Consider the following 27,347-nt stretch of genomic DNA (forward strand, 5'->3'; position numbering starts at 1 on the left):
CTTGCAAGCGTGAGGACCTGAGTTCCTGTCTCCAGCACTGGGGAGACACGGAGAGGAGGATCCCAAGAGCCTGCTAGGCAGCCAGCTACCCTAGTCGAAGGGATGGGCATTCCATTCAATGAGAGATCCTGACTCAAGGGTATGAGGTGGATAGAGGAAGAACCTGGGGGGAGGGACAAATGGCAAAATGCAGAAACAAAATGAAGTTCATCCTTATCCGGATGAACAAGCACTGGCGTGTCCACGGTCCTTTGATGTCTGTGCGTCCCATGGAGGACAGTTACCGAGCGCACACGATGCCTCAGGCCCCATCCGACAAATGATAATTAACTTCAGTTTATCAAGTTAATACATTACGTATTGTCTAGTATTCCTATCCTCTCATCATTTAATAAGAATCACCGACGAATGTATGGTTACTTGAATCTGACTTCTCGGGATGGTGTGGGTGCCTCGGCGTTGTTTTATTGTGGTGGGCAACCAGCTGAGCCGGTGCCGTGTATGAAGCAGAATGTTTTCTCCCATCAAAATGGACACTTGGGCGACAGGATTTTCATATACATTGAGATTTATTCCAGGATCCTCTCTTTTATTTTGTGCTCATTGATTTCCCTATTTCTGCCCCAATACCACGATACTCTCTCTATGTCAGCTGCTTCCTGCTCTGGTCTCCTAACACCTGACAGAGCGCACGAGTGTGCGCGCGCACACACACACACACACACACACACACACACACACACACTGGCCTTTCCTTATCTTCCCTGGTTATCTGAGGGCACTTACTCTGTCAAATGAACTTTTAAAGACCACTTTATACTATTTCCAAAGGATTATATTAAATGTATAAATTTATGGGAATGTCTCCCCACTGAAAGAATAAGAAATGACTTTGCATTTGTTCAAATCTTACTTTATGACCTTCAATAAGATTTTATAGTCCTTTTCACATAGGTCCTATGGCTTTCTTGTCAAATTTATTCATAAATATTTTATGGGTTTTGCCACTATTGTGAGAGAACTGTTTCCCCTTTTTGTGTCTAATTACTTACTGCTAATGTACAGTAAAATGGTTAATTTTGACACATTTATCATCTGTCTGACTACTTCATCGTGGCTGTTTTATAATATAATTTTATCCTTTTTTTTTCAGTACTGGGCATTAACCTAGAGCCTTGTACATGCTTGGCAGGCAGGTGAGAGCTCCATCATGGAGCGTCATTCCCAGCCTCCTTTATGTCTTTTCAATTATGAGACAAGGTCTCCATACATTACCCAGGCTGCCCTTGACTCCCTCTATAACCCAGGCTGCCCTTGACTCTGTCTGTAACCCAGGCTGCCCTCGACTCTGTCTGTAACCCAGGCTGCCCTCGACTCTGTCTGTAACCCAGGCTGCCCTTGACTCCCTCTATAACCCAGGCTGCCCTTGACTCTGTCTGTAACCCAGGCTGCCCTCGACTCTGTCTGTAACCCAGGCTGCCCTCGACTCTGTCTGTAACCCAGGCTGCCCTCGACTCCCTCTATAACCCAGGCTGCCCTCGACTCCCTCTGTAACCCAGGCTTCCCTTGACTCTGTCTGTAACCCAGGCTTCCCTTGACTCCCTCTATAACCCAGGCTGCCCTTGACTCTGTCTGTAACCCAGGCTGCCCTTGACTCCCTCTGTAACCCAGGCTGCCCTTGACTCCCTCTATAACCCAGGCTGCCCTCGACTCTGTCTGTAACCCAGGCTGCCCTCGACTCTGTCTGTAACCCAGGCTGCCCTCGACTCTGTCTGTAACCCAGGCTGCCCTCGACTCTGTCTGTAACCCAGGCTTCCCTTGACTCCCTCTATAACCCAGGCTGCCCTTGACTCTGTCTGTAACCCAGGCTGCCCTTGACTCCCTCTGTAACCCAGGCTGCCCTTGACTCCCTCTATAACCCAGGCTGCCCTCGACTCTGTCTGTAACCCAGGCTGCCCTTGACTCCCTCTGTAACCCAGGCTGCCCTTGACTCCCTCTATAACCCAGGCTGCCCTCGACTCTGTCTGTAACCCAGGCTGCCCTTGACTCCCTCTGTAACCCAGGCTTCCCTTGACTCTGTCTGTAACCCAGGCTTCCCTTGACTCCCTCTATAACCCAGGCTGCCCTTGACTCTGTCTGTAACCCAGGCTGCCCTTGACTCCCTCTGTAACCCAGGCTGCCCTTGAGCTTTCACTCTTCCCACAGCACCTTCCCACATAGCTAGGATTACAGACCTACACCACCAGGCCTGGCTAATTTCAGTGCTTGCCATCACTCCCTCGGGTCTGTGAGTACATATAATCAGCAGCCAGTAGTAACTGCTCACTGCCTTCCTTTTTTAAACATTAAGATTAATTCATTTTTCTACCTTATCATATTTCCCCTTTCAATAATGATGGTGATAATGTCGATACCTGTCTGACTCCCAATTTTAACTGGAAACAGCTCTCATTGGCTACTTACGGGGACATATTTAAAGGGTTTTTCCCTACTCCTTTTTACTTAACAATATCACTTTGAAAGACTCTGTGTGTGTGTGTGTGTGTGTGTGTGTGTGTGTGTGTGTGTGTGTGTGTGTGTGTGTGTGAGATTTGGGCCGTGTGTAAGTACACACACCCAAGGAGGCCAGAAGAGGGCACCAGACCCCTAGAACTGGAATGGAGTTAGGGACAACTGCGAGCCACTCTGTAGGTGCTGGGAACAGAACCAGGATCCCTTCAGTACCAGCCAGAGCTTTTTAAGGCTGGGCCATCCCTGAAGCACCTGGATTGATGCTTTTTTTTTCAGATTTTCTTTATTTCCCCTTTTGTTCTGGGTCATCCTAGATATATTCTCTACTCGATGTTGGAAGACATTAATCTGAGTCTCAATAGTAACAATTCTCTTCCTGAAATTCTCCGATTATCCTCTTTGGCTAAAATACTCATTTAAGAAGGAAAGCCTTGATTTTCTTGGAGTTTGATGACCACTGATGGTGCAAGCAGAGCATTGGCTGGTCCCTGTGGAGGCAGCGGAGGAAGCCATGTTCCCATAGGCTCATCTGGCTTTGTGAGGAGCAGACCTAGCGAGTCACCCAGGCCACCTGCCAGAACCTAGTGTCAAGTTCCCTTTCTGTCATTGTGATAGAACAGCCTGACAAGCGGGGGAGAAAGGGTTTGTTCTCGCTTACAATTGCAGGTCATAGTCATCATCTGGGGGAAGTGGACGTAGGTCAGCAAGTCTCATCACATCCACGTCCAAGAGCAGAGAGCAGTGAACGCACGTAGGCTGCGCTCAGCTTTCTCTGCTGCTCTACAGTCCAGGGCCTCAGCCAGGAAATGGTGTCAACAGCTCTTGGCCTTGATCTTCCGTCAATGCAATGCAAGGCAAGGCAAGCAGGACAATCCCCCGAACATGCTCACAAGCCAGCCTGAGCCGGCTAATCCCTCATTAAGACCCTCTTCCCAGATGAATTCTGGGATGTGTCAACCTGTCAATTAAATCTCACCATCATGCCTAGAATCTAACAATATTACTAATCTTTGCCTGTTACTCAATGTCAGCCAATAAATATTTTTACAGCTGATTGTCCCACTGAGATAAAAGGGATGTTTTCTGAGCAGAAACTGCCACCCTAGTCGTAAAATAGTCATTGTTAGTAACTATTTATTTAGGTATATGGGTGTCTTGCCAGCATAAATGTCTGTGCACCACGTATGTGTGTAGCAGGGGCCGTAAAAGGACATTGGCTCTCCTGGAACTGTAGTTATAGACAATTACGAGCCACCCTGTGGATTCTGGAGAACAGATTGTATGGAAGAATACCCAGTGTTCTTAACCACCGAGCCATCATCTCTCCCAAGTCAAGTTAATCTGTTCTCTTCCCCTTGAAAAGTATAATCAAGACTGAGACCATGCATCTTAACTCTTTTTTTTTTCTGTTGCCATTATTAAATTTACCCTGAAATGGAAAATTTGTCTCACAGTTCAAGCATCAGGACAGGGCAACAGGAGGTTGAGGCAGCTGGTCACATCGCATCCCTAACCAAGAAGCAGGGAGCTAAATACTTGCCCTTAGCTCACTTTCTCCTTTATAGAGAGTCTAGGATCCTAGCTAGGGAATGGTGCCACCTTTTGTGGGCAGGTCCTCCCACCTCAATTAACCTAACCAAATTAATCCCCCACAGGCATGCTCAGATTGGAATTTAAGCTAGATAATCCCTCACAGGTGTTCCCAGAGGCTCTCCTCTTAAGTGATTCCAGATCCCTTCACACCATGTCAGCATCTTGACACATCCATGACAAGTGATCTAATCAAAACAAAGGGCTGACCTGGAGGCACACACACACACACACACACACACACACACACACACACACACACACACACACACACGGTGTAAGGGGCTCTAGAAGCATCCTTTGAGGCCGGTTAAAGCTCCAGAGAGAAAGTGGCAGGAGACTCCCCCCCCAGCCCCTCCCACTGGGTGCACCACAGTCACTCCTGAAATAATTGGAGGCAGCCAGAGGAGAGGTGCCCTTTAATCATTCGTGGAGAAAACTGGAACAAACCCACATACTGGGGCATCTATAAGCCGCTGCAGATTCATGGAAACCAGCAACATCTGGTGCCATCAGCTCTGAGACAGGGGAACTCAGAGGAGCCAGAGAAAGTGACAAGGGACTTCAGTACCTGGAGGGAAAATGAGGGGCCTGCTGACAGAACACGAGACCAAGGGCAGCTGGTGGGCCTTTCTGCAAAGGAAAGAACTTGAAGGGGGGAATTTATTTGGATGAAGTACTCTAAAATAAAGCCATTCTGCAAACGAAACACCCCCAGCAGCACAACTACTTTCGTGCTCTGTATTTTTATGCTGCTTCCATTCACAAGAAGGTTCTGGAAATAACCCTCTGAAGCTAGTTCAGATCACTTGGTTGAGCAAACAGAAGGAGAAGGAGTAAAATGGTTTCCCTTTATAATCTTGTAGCCAGAAGACCTCCATCTTTAAACATTGCCTTGGACGTATGTCCTCAGTTTCCAGGTGGGTGATGATTTTGTTTCAGTCCCGGTGTCTCTGCTCCTTCCTTTCACCAACCAGCCGTGGGTCTCTACACATATTCGTCAGATTTATCTTTACCTGGCTGTTTTTTCCAGCTGACTCTGCCAGCCCCTAAGCCTCGTTCTGAATATTTGAGGAGTGGAGCCTGGGCCTGGCTGATACCACAGAGACCTCATGCTGGGCCCTGGCTCTCTGAGGACTGCAGACCCCAGTTGGCTGCCTCAGGCCCTGCTGTAGGGCCTGCTGTTGGGGAGCACAGATTCCCCAACTTGATGACAAAGAGACAGAAAGGAGCCTAGGACAGAACCCAAGAGCTCCTTAAATGCTTGGGGAGAAAGTTCTAGAAATAGTCAAGCCAGAGTCTTCATTGTCCTCCCACACTGCACAGGGAAAGAAGACATCAGTAACAACCATTAAAAAGGGTCAAGAAAGGTGATATAAGCTTTGAACCGACTGCACAGTGGGCCTGTATAGATATAGACTGGAGGAAGAGGAGAGGAGAATTTGACTGCCCTGCCCAAGGCACTGGGTCCCATCTCCAGCCCCATGCAGCTAATTAACTAAAATAAACAATGGGGATGATTAGTTTTTAAGCAATGGAGTCCAGGATATTTCAGTCAGTAAAGTACCTTCCTTGTAAACAGGAGACCAGAGTTTGATCCCCAGAACCCACTTTAAAAAGCCAGGCAGGATGAGGAAGTGGACTGAGGCAGATCCCTTGGTATATTCCAAGATTATTAAGAGACCCTATCTCAAAAGTGGTGAACAGTACCAGAACAAGAGCCAAGGTTGTCCTGTAGCCACCATACGCGCCCCCACGCCCACACCCTAGCCCCTGCAAGGCTGCCTTTGACAGTGAGCTTCGAGAACCTGATGGGATCCATAGAGCTTGCCCTCCAATCAGTCAACTCCAGACACTGTCCTGACAGCTTGTGATTTCAGCCTAGCCCAGCTCAGAAGCTGGACAGAGTTGCCATGCTCCAACCAAATCCTGGGGTAACTGCAGGGGAAGCATTCTGTGGGGAAACAGTCAAGCTGTTTCCAATCTGCCTTCTAAGCCCGGTCAATTCTTTCAATGTAAGCATGCTTGCGTCCCGAAGCCAGTCACCACCGCATAGGCCCATGGGTACAAGTCCCGGGGCTCCCCATTTCCAGCTGTTTGATTTTCCTATTGTTGACTCAGAAGGCCCAGTCTCTGCTGCACATCAGTCTCCTCTGGTGAATGATCTCACTCAGTCCTCTCAGCAGTCTCATAAGGAACAGATAGACACCGCTTACCGTTTTAAATAAGAGCTTTTCTCAGGTCCCACCGCTACCACCAAGCACTGAGGAGCACAGGCCTGGTAAATAAAGGTTCAAGTGTGTGGTTGCTAGAGGGCAGCGGAAAGAAATCTCAGGCCTGAGACAGGTTCCAACATAGCTCACTGGTATTGTACATCCATGGTGCCTAGCCTCTGTCTCCTGTCCATAGTGCATCTCCAAAGAGCAATTTCTCTGAAGCCAAGCTTAGTGATTAGAGCCCCCATGGTCCTCCTTTTCTGGAGTCTCTGGAGTTGAGGCTAACACTCAGTTTGAGAAGGATGAGAGCCCAGCCCAGGCTCCCCAGGAATAAGACAAGGCCTCATAGTGTCAGCCTGGTGCCTTGTTTAACAGGCCTACGTAAGCCAAAGCCATGACCTAAGCTAGAGGCCTCTGTTCAGCTCAACCCTTACCACTCCTTAACAGCCTGGACTATGAGGTTACCTGTGAACATAAACATTTACTCCAGTTACGGTACAAATGATTCATTCCGCTGAGAAAGAGAAGCCTGGAGGGCCTGGTTTCCTCAGTCTATGTAGGGCCTTCACTGGCATACGCCATGCACAACCACCTCATTTCTTCCTCCCTCCTCCTGTGTGCATTTAACTTCTCCAGTTCTGCTCAGAACCAGTCTCTTCCTCATGGATAAGGTGCAACCATGGCTAGGGAGATGGCCCAGTAGGTAAAATGTTTGCCATGCAAGCATGGTGACCTGAGCTCAAGCACGTCCAAAGTCAGGTGCAGTGGCACATATGTGAAACAGGAGGATCCTGGACTGACTGAGCCAGAATTCCCTAATTATCAATACCCTCAGGCCCAGAGAGAAACCATGTCTTTAAAAAAGAGTGGATTGGGGCTAGAGAGATGGCACAGCAAACCGGTTACAAGCAGTCACTGCTCTTGGAAAGAGCCTGGGTTTGGTTCCCAGCACTCATATCAGGTAGCTCACAATTGCTTGTAACTCGAGTTCCAAGGATCTAATGCCCTCTAGCCTTTACTGACATCTGTATGCACATGATGCATATAACTTATACAAGTGTTCATGCATGTGTGCACACGTGTGCGCGCACACATACACACACACACATACACACACACACACACACACACACACACACACACACAATGCATAAATGAACAAGCGTTCCACCCGGCTGCCCGTGGTGATTCTGTCCTCCTATGGAGTTCTCGGCCAGCAGAAGCTAGAGGCCGCAGTTGTGCCGGCCTAGGTTTTATAGCAGATGGCAGACAAGATTCTCAAGGTTCTTGGTGCTGGGCATGCTCCTCTGCTTACGTACCCAACTCATTCCTTTGGGCTCAGCAGTGAGGGGTTTCCTCAGAGCATCTCTGTGACCTCACAGGTGTACATGAGGTTGTAGGAGCTCATCTTGGGGTCTTTTGTATAAGCACTGGTGGCAGTCAGGAGGCATATGACTCCATCTGAGAGACAGAGCAGATACTCCCAAGACATGCTGAGGGAAAGGCGGGGCCACTGTCTGTAACAAGCAGAAGAAGAATTCTAGACAAGAGACACAACACTAGGGAAAACGTGTCAGCTAGCAGTCCACATCCCGAGTGGAAAAGTGAATGGGTCTCCCCTCATCTTAGACTAGTTTCTCTTGCTTTAAAGACTGCCATAGGCTGGGTAGACTATAAACAAAAGAAGTCTATATGGTCTTGTTTTGAGAGGCTGAAAAAAATCCAAGAGCATAGTCTCTGTACTGCTTCGTGATAGGACAGGAAGGCTGGAGAGGGCTGAGGATAGGATGAGATGAGTTGACCAGGAAGCTACCTGGGTGTCTACCTCACTACTATGGTGGCACTGACACAATCGTGACTGTCATGGTTGATCATCTCTGTCACTTTGACTGGGTTTAGAATTCCCATGGATCACACCTCTGGACTTATCTGTAAGGATGTTTCCAGAAAGGTTTAGGTAAGGAGGGAGGGCTTTTCACTGAATAAGACACTGTCCTAGGGCTGGAGTCCCAGACTAGAGGAGAGCGAACTGAGAACCAGCATTCACCAGTCTCTGCTTCCTGACTGTGGGTGCGATGTGACCAGCCACCTCAGGCTCCTGCAGCTGTGTTGGACTGTACCCTCAAACTGTGGCCAAAGTGAAGCTTTCCTTCCTGGAGTTGCTGTGTCAGATATTTTGCTATAGCAGTAAGAAAAGAAGCCAGCCATCTTACTGAGGACCAAGGAGCCAGAGTTTGGAAACAAAACAACCCACCTGATTCTCAAGTACACTGTGCTACACAAGGAAGCCACACTCAATGTTACAGATGGATCAGTCTCCCTTTTCTGCCTCCAGAAGCTATCCTGGAGCTCACTCACCTTGACCAGCCTCCCATGGAGCTCAGGCTAGCACTGAGTCCTACCTCATACAACCAAGCTCAGAGCTTCTGGCCAGCATGTCTGTAACACTGTGATCCAGAGCCCTCTCTGAATGACCTCAGAGGGTCTTCAGCATCAACAATAGATCTGTGGCTCCACAAATGTATCAATGTATCTTAATGTATCAATTCCCATGTCTACCCGTGTTTCCATAAATTTAATTAGTGTTAAAAAGCAGCTTATTTGGCAAGATGATCAGTTTTTAACCTGGGTAAACGACTTCCTTTATGACTATAAATTAGGCATGCGCGATCTTTTTCACGCCTCACGGTTGTCCTCATAAACACTGGAGGCAGTGGCTGGGAGTCTCACTCCGTTACCTTCCCCATTACTGTTTTATCATCGTCCCGGTAGGAGTGGGGAAGTCATTCTGCTTTAATGACAGAAAGGATGTGGCGATGAGGGGCTGGTTTAATGAGGAAACTACCTCATGGTCAGCGTCTCCACCCATGCCTGTCCGTGCCTACGCAAGCTCAGGGGCCCATGGGGCCTGCTGTCCACAGCCTTGGTGAGGGGACGTGCATGGGGTTTTAAAGCTCCTTTTGTCTTAATTGCAAATAATTAGGAGTCAAATATTTGCCAGCAGTTGGTTTCCGCAGCAGAGAGGTGAGCCGTCTCATCGTCTTCCATGGCCACAGGGTTGGCACAGGTGTTTTCTTAACCGTGACCTCAGACCACAGTTTACGGAAAAGGCACCTGCAAGCTAATCAGTGTGAGCATTTCACGTGGAGAAGTGGACAGTGGTGTTTAATACAATCTGGCTTTTCAAAGAAAGAGGGCCAGGTAGAGGAGGTGGTCTCTGAAGTTCCTTTTCCTCCGCCTCTCTAGGGGTCTCTTGACTGAAGAAGAAATATATATATCCTCCATGCCCTACCATCTTCCATATCCTTCCCCACTTGGGAGGGACAGGTTAAGACGGACTTCCAGACGATCACTACGTGTAACCCCCATCACCCTCCCCCGCCTCTGACCTGACACTGGAACATTGGCACTAAATTGTCCTTAAAATTGTTTTGTTCCTTAAAACCTGAGTGTTCTGTGACCACAGGAAGACAGTGGCCCAGCTCCTATGGAGCCTCCTAAAGCTAGAGGCAGGGCACACACTCTAGGGAAGGAGCACAGGCTGACCCCAAGAAGGAAGACCCTCTAGGGTAAGTCAGAGCTGATAGGCACTGGGGGAGAACAGAGAGGGTCACAGCTGGAGAAGAAGCAGCACAGCCGAGTCTGAGAAGCCGAAGACTTGAGCCGTTTATTTTCTAAGTGTGGCGGCCTGTCAGTTCTTTTCTGCTGGCACAGGGAAGTTTATAGAAACAGTATCTAGTGGTAAGGCTTCACTTCCTTGCCCTGTCTTGGGGAAAAAAAACAAAAGCTGATTGCTTCAGCACTGTGTTCGTTTCTTCTAGTAGCTGCCAGCACTTTCCAGAGTGGCCCATTTCCCAACAACCCAGGAGAATGCTGCTAATCAAACACACTTGGTAGCAAAGCAACCAGAAGCCTTAGGCTCAGGAGGTGGGGAGATTGGGGAAGGGGGGCTTGGAGGAGGTTGGGGCTGGGGAGGTTCCAGCCCAGAACTCCTTTCTTTCCCTCTTGTCAGCCTGCACAGAAAAGTGGCTGGGGTAGGAGGGTGGCTCTGGAGTGGAGGGAACCTTTGCAGTGATATGGGGACGGTCAGCCAAGCGGATAAGGGAGATTTTCACACCCCGCTCTGGTTTTGCCCTTTTACGCCACAGAGATATGTTGACCTTCGAGTTTATTATGATGCAAGAAAAAAAGTCGATATTTCTTAACTTGCCAAGGTTAGGGGAATTTAAATGAGTTATTGAATCAAGTAGTTAATCTTTCCATAACTGATTTTTTTCCCCTTTCAAATCTATGCTGATGAAAAGCAGACTTAACCCAAAACAGGAAAAGAAGGATTCTGGGTTCCCCCGCCCCCTTAAACATGTTTGTCCTGGGGAGAAGAAGCTGGGCCTGAAGGCTCAGTGTTGGCAGCCAGAACCATTTTGTCTTGCATAGCATATGGGAGATAGTTTGTCTGTCTGTCTGTTTGTTTGGTCTTGCTTTTTGTTTCTTTCTGTTTTTTGGTACATGTTATGTAGCCCAGGCTAGTCTCAAACTTAGTGTGTAACCAAGGTTAGCCTTGGACTTCCCACCCTCTTGCCTCGACCTCCCAGACGTTGAGACTACAGTGCGAACTGCCGTAACAGGCATGGAAGATCATTGCGTTACAGCGTAGCGCAACACATTCCCAGAGCTGCAAACGCTGTGTCCACCTTGTAATTATTTGAACTTTTGGCTCTTTTAAAAATTCCCAGCATGCCACATGTTGGCATTAATGGCACAAGGCATCCCATAGTTCCCTGGACTCCTCTCCTGCAGCAGAATATTACTGTTTTGCTCTGGGTGGACTCCTCTCTTCCCAGTGATATAAGCCACCCCATAGCCGCCGGCCTCTGGGTGTTAGCTCTGGGCACCACTGTCCAAAGATCTTTGTGGGTGTGTGTCAGACACAGGGTACATTCTCAAGCGGTATGGCAACTGCCAATTCCAGGGTCTTGGGCTTCTATCCACAGATGAAGGTCATGCTATAGAGGACTGGTCAGGGGTGGCAGGAGGATGGTGGTGGCCCTGCTGATGGTGTGGTCTCCCCACCCTCTCCTTACCACACTTCCCCTCTAGCCTCTGCAGGAGCTCCCCAGAGTAGACGTAGCACTCCTTGATTCTTCTGTTCAGTACTCTCAATTCCCTGCAGCTTTGTTTTTGCCTGACACTGGACTGAAAAGTAGCTCTTAGGCTCCCATAGCTCCTTCCTGGCCTGGCTGTCTTAATTACTTTTAAACTGCTGTGGTATAAGACACCATGGCCAAAGAGACCTGTTGAAGAGTTCGTTCGGGGCTTACAGTTCAGAGGGTGAGTCCATGACCATCATGGCGGGAAGCATGGCAGCAGGCAGGCAGGCATAGCGCTGGAGCAATAGCTGAGAGCTCACATCTAATCCACAAGCACAAAGCAGAGAGGGAGGCAGTGCTCATTTGGAATGGCATGAGCCTACCACCTGTGACACACCTCCTCCAACAAAGTCACATCCCCAGGCCTTCCCAAACAGTTCCACCAATTGGGGACCAAGCATTGAAATGCATGAGCCTATGGGGACAGTTCTCATTTAAGCCACCGCACTGGCCTCATTTATATCATGGCTTTTTCACATTCCATCTTCAACCAGAATGGCCAGGTCAGAGAGAGAAAGCAGAGTTACATCTTCTCCATCATTGAGACCTGTCAGAGACCTAGCACACAGCCTGGTTGCAAGTCACCACTTAAGAAAGAAAAGGATGGGGGTTGGGGATTTAGCTCAGTGGTAGAGCGCTTGCCTAGCAAGCACAAGGCCCTGGGTTCGGTCCCCAGCTCTGAAAAAAAAAAAAAGAAAAAAAAAAAAAAAGAAAGAAAGAAAAGGATGGGTGTGGCAGCCCATGCACGCAATGCCAGCACTTGGGAGGTAGAGGCAGGAGGATCAGGAATCGTAGCCAGTCTGGTTTGTATGAGATACTGTCTCAAAAGAAAGAAAATAAAAAGAAAAGGAATAAGAGGGGGAAAGAAGTGAAAGGCAGAGGAAGGGATGGGAGAAGAAATCAGTTTTACAGTGATTTTGATGCAATTCTAGTCTGTGGAGTGGTCTCGGGGCATAGGAGCAGTCCTCTGGTCTTAGGTACCTCTTAGTGACACAGGACTAGGTGTTTTCATTTATCCCATTGAGAGCAAGGAGAAGTATGCCCGTGAAAACACAAGTATTTCCCAAGGGCCTTCCCGCAGGTTCGGGGATGTGTTGATGCTGTCTGAGATGTTCAGAGCAAATCTCATAAAAACATCAACACTGCACAGCAAAACAACCCTTTTGACTCCTATAACTACTTCTTGGAGGGACATGGATTTTATGTACCCAGAGACCCCACACCCCCTCCTTGGGTCACTTCAGCCTCACAAGAGCAACATAGATGATTTGCAGCTCTGTTCTCCAGCCCTGAGCTGACTGACCCTCTGTGTTTCTTTGCATCCACAGGTCTTCCCAGCCCTGGGCTGTCATCCTCCTGTGGGAAGAAACTCTGCAGCCACGGGAGCAGGTGCTTGCACAATAGGACAACAGGGCAGCCCCTGTGCCACTGTCTGGAGGTGTGCAGGCCCCGCTACATGCCTGTGTGCGGCTCCGACGGGAAGCTCTACGGGAACCACTGCGAGCTTCGCCGTGCAGCCTGCCTGCTGGGCAAGCGAATTGTCAGTGTACACAGCAAAGACTGCTTCCTCAAAGGTAGGAAGAGGGCCCCTTGCCTGTGCTTCAGAGTTCTGTGATGGGTCTTCTGACACCCTTGTGGACAGTGACCACGGTGCTGGGTGCACAGGTCTTGGGTGTAGAGGCAGTAAAGAGAAGGGTTGGTACATTAACCCAATGGCAACAGGCTTAAGTCTGAGTCCTACTCCAGAGATCCTCACCCTTGCCCACCCTGAGAACAGAATCTGGGGAGGCCAAACTAAACCCTGAACAGATACAGAGTCTCCACTAGGCACCAGGTCATAAGGTAAGACCCAAGTCTCCACATGGGTCTTGAAAAGTGGCAACAGAGACCACATGTATCCCTCTGAACAGAGTTCCGTGAGTCAGGAAGTTACACTGTACATTTAAAATGACCAGATGAGACTGGCAGAGCGGTCCCCAGCCAGTGGGAGAGCAACCCATGCCTCGCCTTTTCAAAGAAGCTCTGAACAAAACCAGTGAAGACAGTAGAACACACCTATGGAGACAGAGACCAAAGGACTCACTATGCACTGGGGGGTTAGGTGGGAAGAAAGGGGCTCGACAGTAAGAGCTGCAGGGGTGGACTCTGTTTATGTATTAATGTTGTCTCAGCACCCAGCACAGTACACCACAAAGATGCTCAGAGGCTCGCAGAGGCGCGTGGATACAAAGGCTAGAGGCTAGAATGCTGTTCTCTGTGTTGATGTGGCCTCTGAGTAGTGCGTGCCACAGCCCACAGGGATGCTTGGAAGCATGACTAGAGCAGCTGTGTGTGCATTAAGTTCCCTGGGTGTGGCAGCTGGACAAACCTACAGTGACCGAGTAGAGGATGCTAAAGGTGGAAGGACTGACTGCCTTGGATCTGGTGATGTCTGAGGTCTGCTTTGGATACAGCGAGAGAGAGATGTCTAGGTTTGAAGTGCTGGCCACCAAGGGCTTCTGCGCTACTCTGCAGTGACAAGCTGGGCCTTGCAGGCTCCCTGTGACATGTGCATGTGCCATAGAGTACAAGCCTGGGTTGGGAGGTCACAATCCAAGTGAAAAACACAGGTCTGTGAGCCTCCACCCCCCTGGTAACAAAGAGGCTGTGCTGGGTTGGCTGTGGTGGCCCGGGCTCTGGGAAGGTGCACTTAAGCCTGTGACACTTTCATCGCCGTGGTCATGACACTAATGTTGAGGTGCTTCAGAATCATGAGGTGCATTATGCAAATGAGACAACAATGAGCTGAGGACAGATGCCTGGAAGCACTCGCCGCCCAGCTCTGGCCCGCCGCTTCCCCAGCGACTGTGCGCACTAAAACACTTGACCAGTTGCTCCAGCTTTATTGGCCGTGTTGAATTTTATAGACTGATGTTCCATTCTCTGGTTTCCAATATCCCCCAAATTGCATCTTTCCGAAGGCTTTTTATTTCCTCATTGGAGTGTGCACAGCCTCCCCTGCCATCGGTTATTCAAACAGCATTTCTCATTTCACAGGAGGGGAAGAACAACGGCCACAAACCCTGCCGCAGTGAGGGATGACGAGGGCAGTCCCAAGCTGGGCTTTGTGTTGATTGAATTTATGCACCGAATCTTCCTAATGCAGTGAATCACCAGTTCTGTGAACCCCCCGCCCAATGCACAGCTGTTCCCCTCCAGATCCCCCTTCAAGTGAGCAATGTCTCCTCGCATTCCAAAATACCAGGTTATATCTGGGCTCTGGTATGTCTCGGCTCTGTGGCCCTGGGTGCCTCCCTGTACGTCTCCGTCCTCTCCTTCAGCTATGACATGGGCCTGGTGGCCATCAATGACTGCTCTGGCAATGCAAATTGAGGGGAATACACAAAGATCATGTGGCATGACTCCCGGTCCACTGTATTGGTATGACCCATCATTGCTTCTTCTCGGCTAATATAGCCACAGACCTAGAACACAGAGATGCCCAGCCTAAAGGAGCACAGAGGTAGGAAGAGAGGATCTGCCTAGGAGGGCTCCTGGGAACATCTCAGAGCCCAGATAGCTTGGTGGCAGATAGAGACTACTATAGGAGGTTGTGTGTACCAAGCCTTGATGCTTTCATAGAGGGCCCACCTAGAACCAGAACTTCTTCTCTACCCCTGATCCGATGTCTGGACTTCTTGGGAAATCCTTTTAATATCGGGGTGAGCCAAACATGTCAGGCAGGAGGGTCCAGTCGCCTGGCATTCCTCTGGAGTTCTCAACCTGTGGGTCATGACCTCTTGGGGGAGGGATGTCAAATGACCCTTTCGCAGGGGTCACCTAAGACCATTGGAAAACACAGATATTTATATTACAATTCGTAACAGTAGCAAAATTACAGTTATAAAGTAGCAACAGAAATAACTTTATGGTTAGGGTCACTATAATATGAGGAACTGTATTAAAGGGTCATGAGGAAGCTTAAGAACCACTGCTCTAGCGTGTGGCCTGGAGGACTTAGGCACTGACTTAACAGGGACTCATAGGGGTGGACACATCAGCAGCCCTAAGCAGGGAACTTCCCCCAGAACCGCGGCTCCAATAGGAAGCTGATGGCAGAGGCTGGATAGGACTGAGGGGTGGGAGCTGAGGAGAGAGGGCTTGTGAAGACCCACATTGTCTGCTGCCCCTACCTCACAATGGCAGCAGTCTATTTAATGCCAGCTTGAGCTCCATGGGTGACAATTTGTCATTCGTTCCAAACATCCAAGAAGTTATTAACATGGGAAACTTGAAAACACTTTTGCCCGTGAAAGCGCAGTTTCTAAAATCAACCATTTTCTGTTCTCTGGGAAAACACGTGAGAAAACACTCCAGTCTGTAGGAGTTTAATCTGCCTCCGGAAGCCACCAATACATGGTCTCTCATACGGGGCCAGAGTGTGTGGATCTAGGGAAAGAGCTGTGACAGATTACACTGGACCATGGCACTGTGTCTAGAGCCCCTGCAGGTAAGGTTTCTGCCAAGGGCTGGCTGGAGTCACACAGCCTTCGCCGCACAATGAGAGAGAAGAGTCGGAATTCTAAGCTTATAAGAAAACTTCTGCTATCAGGCTCCATTGCTATGGTGACAGAATTCTTTGTGACTGCTAAATAAAATACAGTATCATTTAGGAGTGGTTAGCCTGTGTGAAAAATCAGACTAAATCCAAACTCTGGCTAGCTTCTACTCAAGTTTGTAGCTTTAATCCCAGGCCTCCTGGGCCAGAAGCTGGGCATCTCTTGTTCAAAGTTAGGAGCAAGAAGAAATCTGGGAAAGACTTTCGGGGGAATGTGCTTTTTCCTCTGCTCCAAATACCACCAAGATCATACACCCAGACAGGGTGTCCCTGCCTGACTTCAGACAGAGTTTGTGTTTGAAGGCGTCCTGTCACGGCGTGTTCCTCCATGCACACTAACTTTAAAAGGCACTTCTGACTTGGTTTTGAGGTCATACTCTGTCTCCCACGAACCTGCCTTCTCTAAGCAGTCCCTCACCAAACTAGGGTTGTGTGTATACGGCTGATACGATGGCCTCTTTGAGCAGGTTTCCAAACAAACCATGAAATTATGGACGCAAAACTGGTGGCTAGAGTTTGTCTTCCGCCTCCTCAGCCTGCAGAGCGTTCGTGGACGTCCTATTGCCCAGGATCCAGAGGCTTCCAGGCTAGTGACATCCAAGAAGAGAATCTTCATTTACATTTTTAAAAAATGAGTAGACCACATACTCATGGGGCTTCACTATCCTTCAAATATTAATGTTCTAAAAATTGTGTGTATGGGTGTGTATGTGTATGTGTGTGTGGGGGGGATCAGATGGTGGTTTCAGATCCTATGGAGCTATTGTTATAGGCACTTGTGGATCCCCCGGCCACTGAAAACTGAACTCCCACCCTCTGCAAGAGCAGCAAGTGCTCTTAACTGCAGAGCTGTCTCTCTAGAACCCTAGCTTTTTATTTATTTTTATTTATTTATTTATTTATTTTTTGCTGTAAGTGTTGGTGGACAATCATGAGAACTCAACTGCTTGTCCACATGTTAGTAAAGGAAATCTTGTTGCCAGAGAACCTTTTCTTTCTCTCTCTCTTTCTTTTAAATCTCACTATTGTTATTACCATATTATTATTATTATTATTATTATTATTATCATTGTTATTGTTGTTGTTATTGTTGTGGTTGCTGCTGCTGAGCTACCTGGTACCTTCAGAACTTCACGTAGACCCCACACCCTCCCAGCGCCATCTCTGTACTTCTATAAATCTCATCTGTCCTTCCAGGGGAAGTTACTGTCATCCCAGGCTGTGCCGGCCCCAAGAGACTTCAGTCACCGGGATGTGTGTGAAATCTTACTGCAGAGCCTTGGCAGAATGGGGTGTGGTTTAACGTGCTTTAATAGAGCAGCTTCTCTAGCTTGAGAACCCTCTAGCAAGGAAAGACTGAGACCCAAGAAAGTAAAGGGAGGCCCAGGCTTCTGGGGCCAAGTATGTCACTGTGCCTTCTTGGACTAGGCCAAGCCTGTGCTGACTAAGCCTAGGAGATTGGTAAAGTACTTCAAGACTCGGTATGTCTGTGGGGACGTTCTACCAATTGTATCAGGAGTCGAGACACAGTGATGCAGGCTCATCATCCAGCACTGGTCAGGCTGAGGCAGAAACATCAAAAGCGGAGGGAGAGGGAGAGGGAGGAGGGAGAGAAGGAGGGAGAGAAGGAGGAAGAAGAAGAGGGAGGGGGAGGGAGAGGGAGAACGAGAGGGGGAAGAAGAGAAACAGACTAGACTGAAATTGTGAGGGTTTAGGGGTTCTGACATTAATGCCTTGATTTGTAAAACAGTAGCATGTTTTGGGGTGATACAGAAGTACAAGAGCCAGGTCATGGTGTGTATCCTTCAGAACTTGCTTTTTCCTATTGTCTCTTTCTCAGCTTTCCAGCAAACATGAGGTAAAGAACTTTCCATACCATGCTCTCCTACCAGCACCATGCCCTACCCAAATGCATGAGGCACATGACTATGGCCTGAATCCCCTAGTTTGTCCTTTTCAACTGTCCCCTCAAGTGGTTGTGGTCTCAGCTGCACAGGTTATGGGCCCAAAGGTAAGGGGTGGTGGCTCTTCCTTCAGGCTAGAGGAGACAGGATGGGTCTGTTTCCTTAGGAAATGACTGGAGTGTGATCTCCTCCAAGTGGCTTCTTCTGTGAAGAGAGCTGAGTCCCCCAGGTTCCCTAGCTGGTTAGCAAGAAGGAAGAGAACCTGATACCCAGCAAGGTAGCAATCCCTGGAACGTGCAGAAGAGTTTGGAAAAATGTTAGTAGAACCTGGGAAAGACGTTCAACTGTCAGAAGGTGTGAAGGGGAGAGAGGCTTCATAAGCATGCTTGGCAGAGGAGACCCTAGAAGGTGGATCTTGAAGAGATAGAGGGATCGCCAGATAAAAACAGTGGGGAAGGTTTTGAGGGGCACAGAAAGGATCAGATGTCTAAGATTTGAATCCCAGGGAGAAGTGGAGTTCAGGAAAGGGCCAAGCAGTGCAGTGTGAGCTCAAACTGATGCTGTATGAGGGAGAGGGGGTGACAGTTGGGATGAAGGCCAGCTCCAGTCTCCAGCATCTGTGCAATCTCAGTCTACAGCTTCTCTCACCAGACACAGCATCAAGGCCTCAAGGATATATAGGAATCGGTGGGCAGTCTTTAATTTGGGGGACTCCTCCTCACTCTGTGGATCTGGCCAGCATCAATGCATACAACTAGAGACTGACCGAACTGAAAATTGACCCATACCCCAGCACAAACACACACCCCACTGAAGCCCCCTTGGGGTGCATTTATCCCATTTGTAGAATCCACTTCCAGAGTAGGAAAAAAAAATGACTTCAAACAAATGTGTGTGTTCTTTGACTATTTCCCCTGGGTTTCAGCAAGGAAATGTTGGTCTGTGGCCCCTGAAAATGCGCAAGAACACTATCGGTTCAGCACGTGTGGCGTGCTCCACAGAACAGCTGCATTCTGAATGAATTAATTACAATCCAGTAATTAAAAATTGCTAATAAGTTATTGAGCTGAGAAAGTCTCGCAGTGCATTGATTTCATGCACAGAAACAAGCTACGGTCTCTGAGCCTCCCACCTCCGCCATTGTTCCCCGCTGTCTTCAGCACCTCTTCGGCTTGTCTCTACACCCCTACCCCTGCTTCTCTCTAACTTCCTTGGTGTGTCGGTCATTGACAGGCTCACTCTCCAATCCTAGAGTCAAAAGAGAAGGCTTTACTTCAGAATCCCTTCAGAACCATGTAAGCTTTCTCTTTTTTTTCCTACCATGGCCATTGAATTACATAATGTCACCTACACAAGGCCATGGAGATGGCTCAGTGTTGAAGAGCCCTTGTTGCACAACCATGAAGACCTGAGTTCAGGTTCCAGCACCAACATAACAGGCTGGGTGTGGTATCAAGTTCCCCTCGAACCCCAGATCTGTCAGGGCCTGAAGATCACTGGATCTTGTGGACAACCAGCCTACTCAATAGAGACTTGCCCTAAAGAAGCAAAGTAGAGAGAAATGGAAGGGGTTCCAACACCCTTCACTGACCTCCGTGCTTGTGTTCACACACATATCACATACATATAACACACACACACACCATCATCATCATCATCATCATCCACACAGACAATAGATGGTAAATAGATGATTGGTGGATATAACATGATAGATGACGTGATTTGATATGATATGGTATGGTATGGCATATTATGGTATGATATACTATGATATGGTATGATATGGTGTGGTAAGATATGGTATGGTATGATGACTAATACATGATATATGATTCCTGCAGGACCAGGGCTTTCCTGTGTGAATGTCAAGCTAGCTAGCATGCTGGGAGAAGTTCCATTAAGCACCAGATCCCCTCCATGAAAAGTTCTTGTTAGTGCCTATCCCCATTTCATACAGAATGTCCTTACAAATGTAGGTGTCTGCTTTATTTTTCTCTGCCTACCTCACTGGAGATGTTCTACGAATTTTTTAGCTGAATCCACACATTAGTAATTATGCAATGTACATTCCCTTGGAGGGTGCAGAGTGACATAACAGGAACCCCTTAGAAGGCCTCAGCAAATAGACAGATCTATGAGGAGGAGCCTGCTCAAGGCTTTGTGGGTTCTCTAAGGTAGGAGGAGGTTATGCTGTGGATCTGGAAAGCCCCCAGATAGGCTCACGGTTTACAGCTCTGTATTATTTGAGGACAAAGGCTTAAGGAGGAATTGTTAGAAGATGGGGCTCAGCTAGAGGTGGGTCACTAGGGACAGAGCTTGAAGAGTATGCCTAGCCCCTGGATCCTGCCTTGCTCTTGATTCCTGTTCTACCATACTGTGAACAACCCCCACCATACATTCTCATTGCTTCATCATGCCTTCCTTCCCCTCCAGTGATAGACTGGACGCACGCATGCACGCATGCACGCACCCCACATTGATGAGCCAAGACAAATCTTTCCCTGTAGAAGTTTATCTTGTGAACTGTTCTGTCGCAACAAACAGGAGATTTAGAAGGCCACTGAGGGGAAGAGGAGGAAGGAGAGGAACAGTGAAGGAACAGACGGACATGGAGCCCCTACTTACAACAATCCCTCCAGGGAGCTGTTTGGGGGAAGACTGTGGAGAGAGAAGTGACCTTGACTCTGGCAGCTCAGGCCTCTCAGAGCTGGAGCTGGCTCTCACCACCTGTGAGCCTTCAGATGATCTCTCCAAGTCAAATGTCAAATTACTAGAGCAAGAAGAAGTTGATTTGGGACTTCCTTGAGGCTCCCCCTACTGTGCCTTCAATTAAGATCAAGGCCCCTGTGTAGCAGCCACTAAATGGCACTGCATACCCAATCTCTCTGCTCGACCAGTTTATCTAATTATGTGTGTGACAAACTCAGCAGCTGTCAGACCAGCCACAACTCAAACATGTTGACTCTGCATGCCCGCCACCCACCACAGAGCGTGTCTGCTTACTTGGACCGCAGGGCAGAGTTCCTCACTCTCCTATAGATATGCCTCACTTGAGGTCTCCTGCTTCATGGAGACTTGAGGAGCCAGAGGGCCCCTGGTGTGGGACAGAAGTTGATGAAGAAGTCTGATGGCCAGACTGGTCCTGATACCTGGTTCCTTTTGCCCTTGCCTCCAGTCTCCAGGGGTGAGATAAGTGTCTGTCCCTTCTGCCTAATTTTCAGCTCAGGAAAGCAACGTCTAGGCCATCTTCCCTTCTCTAAGGAGAAAGGAAACACAGAACTCTGCCCAGTAACTGAAATAAATAAGCTTCGTGTGGTGACCCAAGGAAGCACAGCGGGAGCCAATCAGCAGAGTCCCTGCTGGAGCAAGCTCTGCTATAATCACCACACCACAGTGAATAACCAGATATGGAGTCTCAGATGCTCCCCACCAACCCAGAGCTGAGGGGGTGCCACCCTGTGCCACCTGAGTGAATGGACCTCCTGTGGTTCATTGTCAGGCAAAAAAAGCCTTGTGTCCAGTCCTCTTCCAGATTCCAGTTGATGTGGGAGAGCCAGGTTCAGAGAGAGGTTTCTGAGGTGTGAAGGGAAGGGACACTTCCCGGCATCCGGCATCCGGCATCCGCTGGTCTTAGGTATCGCCTGTCCTCAGAGCCCTGCCCTCTGCTTTCCTTCGCCTACTCCATTCTGCTCCAATGCATCCTCTCCACTCACTAATGGAGGCAATTGGAGTGGAAATGGCTTTCAAAAAAACCTCCTGCTAAACGAAGGAAGCAAAATCACTTGATTTGCAGGTAATTAAAACAGCCAGACGCAATGAACCCTGTCCACGTTCTTTTGTAAGCAGGCGCGTCTGAGCCATGTGTTGCTCTGTGTAGCTGGAAAGGAGGGCTCCTCCAGGGACCTGTCAGCCATCTCCCTTTAGCTGTCTTCCTAGGGGAACCTCCGTTTTCTCTTCCACCTCTTGCGCTCAATCTCCCATCCCTTCTTAAGGTAGCTGAGGCCCACGCATCTGGCCCTCAGTGGTCCAGCAGGCACTTCTGAGGTATGGGTCAGTGCCTCCCTCCCTCACCCGACCTTACTGAGTTAGCACTCACAGACTCACTATCTCTGTCTCTGTCCTCCTTCCCTCGATCTGTAACATTCTCCTTCCTCTCACACACCCATATTTCCCATCCTTCTCTCAGGTGTTGTACAGTTAACTCCAGTACAGTGACAAGGTCTGTATTTCCTTGACATATAGCAAACCCAAGGTCTTTGTTGAGAGCATTGGCAGATGTTCAAGTCTGTGTATGCCCGCTAACTCTACCCGAAAATGGGGTGAAGCTCACACACACCCAGGTTTCTTTGGCTCCCCATACGTTTTCCAGTGCCTTAGAAAAACCCTAGAAGCTAAGCTGTGATGACCAAACAGCGGAAACTTTCCTGATAGGTAGATTCGGGTCAAAAAGGAGGAGTCAAGGAAGAAGTCACAAAAGGGAAAATACTTCTACCAAAGATGCCTCAAAGGGAGCCCAGGGTAGGGGTGGAGAAGGTACCAGGAAGGGTCAAGGACCTACCATAGTTTTCATGCAGTTAGTGGGCTTGGATTTCCTTTCTGTCTGTGCAGAGAAAGTTTCATCTGTTCTGTTTTGGAACCAGTAGTAGTAGTAGTAGTAGTAGTAGTAGTAGTAGTAGTAGTAGTAGTAGTAGTAGTAGTAGTTGTTGTTGTTGTTGTTGTTGTTGTTGTTGTTCTTCTTCTTCTTCTTCTTCTTCTTCTTCTTCTTATTCTTCTTCTTATTCTTCTTCTTCTTCTTCATCATCATCATCCCTTCAGACTTACCTGCAGGCCAATTCGATGGAAGCAATTCCTTAACTGAGGGCCTTCCTTCCCTGACTCTAGCTCATGTCAAGTTGACAAAAACCTAATCTGCACCAGAGTAAAAGGAAATTGTGTTTCAGCAGCAGAAAACCCCTCACTTAAGCCAGTAGAAGAAAGAGCATGTTTGGGGGGGAGGGGGGGAAACAAAACCCAAGAAACAGAAGCACATTTTAGACAACAACTGGTTTCTACTGTTGGTTCAATTAAACACGAACTCGGAGAAGAGACGGGAGATAGGATTACTGCTTGGTCTAGTGATTGTCAAAATCGATGGAAGCAGGAGAGGGGAAGGGAAGGATCTGAAGAACTGGAACTTGAGGAACAGAAGCTCCTTACACATTTAGTCTGAAGGGAGCCAGGTTAACCATGAGGAGGGAAGTGACATGTTTATTCTCACGTTGGAGGGTATGGAGACATGTTCTTCCCAAAGAGAATAAAGCAAAACTCTCCCTAAATATAATTCATAAGAAATGAGAAAGAGGCAAATTGAGAAACAGTGTAAGAGAAGGGATAGTAGCCATGGAGAACAGACATGGAAGGGTTAACACATCGGGGACTAGCTGTCCTAGCGCCCAGAGCAAACCACAGGGACATAGTAAGAGAGGCGAGAGAGGACATCTGGTTCTTTGTCCTGGGCCCTTGGTGGCCCTAGTGGACCTCCTTGCCAAAGGCCAACATTAACAACAGTGCATCCATAATAAAAGCACCTGTGGGGTTTTCAGTGATGAGATTTTAGTCTAAAAGTTCTGCACTCAACAGACAACGGTCATGTATGGAACCTGCAGAGTGGATATTCACATGGACAGTTTCTGAGAGTGCCTCACCTGCATGGTCCTGCCAGAGGACAGAAGCAGGACCCTCAACAATTTAGATACAACCAAGAGAAAAGGGTGGGGGAGAGGGGAGGAGGGGGAGGGAGGGAGGGAGGGAGGGAGTCCACCACATGGGCGCAGTACTTGTAGAGGCCAGAAGAGGGTGTTGGATCCCCTGGAGCTGGAGTTATATGGATCTGGGAGCCATTCAGTGTGGATGCTGAGAACCAAATCTGGGTTATCTGCAAGAGCAGCAAATGCTCTTAACTGCTGAGCTATTAGTCCCCCCAGAGAATCTGACAAATAGAAAACCATAGTACTCCAGACTTAAGGGGAGCATGTGGCTACCAAAAATGAGAAGCTGTCTAAATAATTGCTCCAAATACAGTTAAGCAAAATTTCCAAGAGAAAAGTATGAAGCTAAGTGTACTTAGTCCCCTCACTCACTATGCCGGTTGGTATTCTGCCAAGCTAGGGTCATCTGAAACAAGGGACCCTCGACTGGGAAAATGCCTCCATCAGAGTGGCCTGGAGGCAAAAGTGTGAGGCATTTTCTTTATTAATGGTCGACGTAGAATGGCACGGCCCACTGTGAGTGCTTCCAGGGCAGTGAGGTTCTGTAAGAAAGCAGGCTGAGCAAGCCATGGGGAACAAGCCAGTAAGCAGCACTCCTTCATGGCCTCTGCTTCAGTCCCTGCTACCCGGTTCCTGCTTTGAGTTTCTGCCCTGACTTCCCTTCATGATGAACCATAAGCTGTAAGATGTGATAAACTTTTTCCTCCCCAAGTTGCCTTTGGTCATGGTGTTCATCATAGCAATAGGATACAAACTAAGACACTTGCTTATGGGAATTTCTGCAGATTATACACATTTTTTTAGACAAGATCTTGCTATGTAACACAGGCTGGCCTCACATTCACTCCTAGGCTCTTAAGTGGTGAGATAATGTGTGCAGGCCCGCACACTAGGCCAGATCATCTACATATTCTTTTTGGGTAAGAATGCTAAGTGGTCTAATGGGCCCACGGAGGCAAGTTTCCATTTCCTTTGTCCTAGTAGCCCAGGGTGAACCCAGTGCTGGCTCTGAACGAACATTGCTGGTTAGCGTTAGGTGCATCCAGGAAACCATGTCTCCTAGCCTTTGCTGGTGTGTCCAGGCAGCTCGGGCAGGCTTAGCCTCTGACTGGGAGTTTTTTCCACGAAGATCAGGCCTCCCATCGTCCATGCTGCATGCCACCCAGGAAACATGCTGAGGTTGGAAGAAACGTGGAAGAAAACTTCATTCTGACCCACAGCCTTCTCTGTCCATTTAGATTTAAAATCACCTGGGAGACATACCTCTGGTGTCTGCAGGGGTGATCCTACAGATGTTCAACTGGGCAAAAAGACCTGCCTTGTACTTGTATGTGAGCAGCATTCGCATATAGGGTCCTAAACCAAATAAAAAGGGGAGAAAAAGAAGACAAGGTGAAGGCCAGCATATCTCTCTCTGTCTCTGTCTCTGTCTCTGTCTCTGTCTCTCTCTCTCTCTCTCTCCCTCCCTCCCTCTCTCCCTCTCTCCCTCTCCTCCTCTCCCTCTCTCCCTCTCTCCCTCTCTCCCTCTCCTCCTCTCCCTCTCTCCCTCTCTCCCCTTCTCCCCCCCTCCCCCTCTCCTCCCTCTCCCTCTCTTTCTCCCCCTCTCTCTCCCTGCCTCTCCCCCCTCTCCTCCCTCTCCCTCTCTTTCTCCCCTCCTCTCTCTCCCTGCCTCTCCCTCTCTCTCTCTCTCCCCTTCTCCCCCTCCCTCCCTCTCCCTCTCCCTCTCCCTCTCTCTCTCCCCCCTCTCTCTCCCTCTCCTCCTCCCTCTCTCTCCTTTCTCCCTTTCTCCCTCTCTCCCTCTCTCCCCTTCTCCCCCTCTCCCCCCCACCCTCAGGATGCAATATCTCATACTCCCCTCCGTACATTCCCCTCCACTGTGGCAAGTATCTCATCCAACTATGAACCACAACAAGCCTTCCTCCCTTCCTTCCTCCCTTCCTCCCTTCCTCACTATATTTTGTCATAAAGAGAAAAATAACTACCACGAGGTTGCTGTGCATCCTCCTCAGCCCACAACATGGAGTGAGCCTAGGACACAATCCCTGTGAGGTGGTCAGGAACGAGTTGGATGGTCAGAACTATTGGCTATAAAGTTCCACGTGAAACAGCCTAGTTCATCTCCGAGAGAAAGTGTGAGAGCCAGGCTTTCATGCTTTGGGGAGGGGAGGGGAGGCAAAGAATTGCTCTGTTCAGAGGTGCAACTGGGAGTTAAGCCTTCAAGACAGTGGAAACCAACATGGGATAAAGCCATATGCAGAAGTGACAAAGGCCACTGCAGCAAGTGACATTACCATGTCCACCATTCACAAATGAATGCCAGGCTCCCAGTCTCTCACTGGCTGATGTTTTCTGGGCATCATCTCTGACCTTCTCCCATCCTGTAGCATCTGACTGAGAAGCCAAGGGAAATCAGGCTGTGACCAGCTCTGGGCTGTGTGTCTGAGCTGGCAGATGACTGCAGCTCTGGGCTGTCATTTCTCCTCTGTGCGTCACACAGGAGAGAGGGCCTGATCTACAGCTCGGGAGGCACATGGGGTAAGTGACCAGGGCGGCGGCAAGTGGAGACCTCTCAGACAGCTCTGATAAGCGACCTTGGTGTTTCTCTTCTACAAGCCAAACACTTGTGGCTCGTCAGACATGAACCTGAATACAGTCACCTCTGAAAGGGATGGGAAAGAAGACGTTTGAGCTTCCACAGACATTAAGCATTACCAGATTCAGTCTTGGTAATGAAACCAATTCCATTCATTCTCTGACTCAAAGTGGCTGTCTCCATGTGACCATGTAAAGGGTCCTCACCATTGCCAAGCAGGATGAGGATAGGCTGGGCAGGTTTTGCCCCCACAGGAAGGCAGGCGTCCACCCATATTTCTCAAGGGCAACTATCTGTCTCTTCCTGTTTTGGTCTCTCTCCTTCATGCTGGCCTCCACACCCCTGCTAGATTTTAATGTCAAGAAGGTCTTGTTGATGTGCCAGGCCTGTCTCCATAAACACTTCCCTGCCAATTGTGAGGACACAGACTTTGCATTTTAAAAAGTCGTAAGGCCCTCTGGGCAAATAGCTGTGGTTCTGTAAAAGACCTCAGGACAACAGGATCGATAGAAAAGACAAGTCAAGTCCACCTCTGGCCAACATGGATGGCCTGCAGTGCCAGACAAGGACGTAATGCACATGGGCAGTTGGCAGGAGTCAGGTACACAGCTGACCACCCCCCACAGAATGCTGGGAAGGACACCTAGAAGAGAGGATCCCACCTGGCTTCTTGGGGAGTCCAGTCTATAAGGACTTCACTGACTCTGATTACGATCACCCACACTTTTAGCAGATTCTTTTTTATTTTGATGCTTGTCCCTTTTATAAGAAACTAGAGATTGGATGGGAATGGAGGGCAGCGTCCACTGCTAACGTCACAGGCCCACGCTCAACGCCAGGTCCAGTGCCAAGCATTTACTCTTCAGCATGAGAACTTCCAAAATGCCCACTTGGCAGATGGAGACGCTATAAGGCACCCTGGCCCCTAGCCGGGGTGCTTCCGTGTCGTGCCCTCTGCTGCCTCGGAGGGTCTCAGTCTGAGTGTGACTTCTCGACCACTGCCACCCAGAACCTGGATGGAGTACTGGCTCTGATCATC

At 48.8% G+C, this 27,347-nt stretch overlaps 2 protein-coding genes across 4 annotated transcripts in view; one reads left to right on the top strand and one right to left on the bottom strand.

The window, feature by feature from the left end:
* Fstl4 (follistatin-like 4) overlaps positions 1 to 27,347 on the top strand; it is a 433,607-nt gene that overhangs the window by 226,021 nt on the left and 180,239 nt on the right. For both annotated transcript variants that reach the window (NM_001414342.2, NM_001107000.4), the window contains 1 exon segment: positions 12,793 to 13,038. In NM_001414342.2, the coding sequence (NP_001401271.1) occupies positions 12,793 to 13,038 (246 nt within the window).
* Positions 20,468 to 27,347, bottom strand: part of LOC148002862 (uncharacterized) — a 115,240-nt gene continuing 108,360 nt past the window's right edge. For both annotated transcript variants that reach the window (XM_087574945.1, XM_087574946.1), the window contains 3 exons: positions 24,979 to 25,071; positions 22,527 to 22,789; positions 20,468 to 21,727 (listed from right to left, as the gene is read on the bottom strand). In XM_087574945.1, coding sequence (XP_087431071.1) covers positions 21,599 to 21,727; positions 22,527 to 22,789; positions 24,979 to 25,071 — 485 coding nt within the window. In that variant the 3' untranslated portion in view covers positions 20,468 to 21,598. The remainder of the gene's footprint in view (positions 21,728 to 22,526; positions 22,790 to 24,978; positions 25,072 to 27,347) is intronic.

Source organism: Rattus norvegicus, chromosome 10, assembly GCF_021556685.1.
Source record: "Rattus norvegicus strain SHRSP/BbbUtx chromosome 10, alternate assembly SHRSP_T2T, whole genome shotgun sequence".
Classification (NCBI taxonomy): domain Eukaryota; kingdom Metazoa; phylum Chordata; class Mammalia; order Rodentia; family Muridae; genus Rattus; species Rattus norvegicus.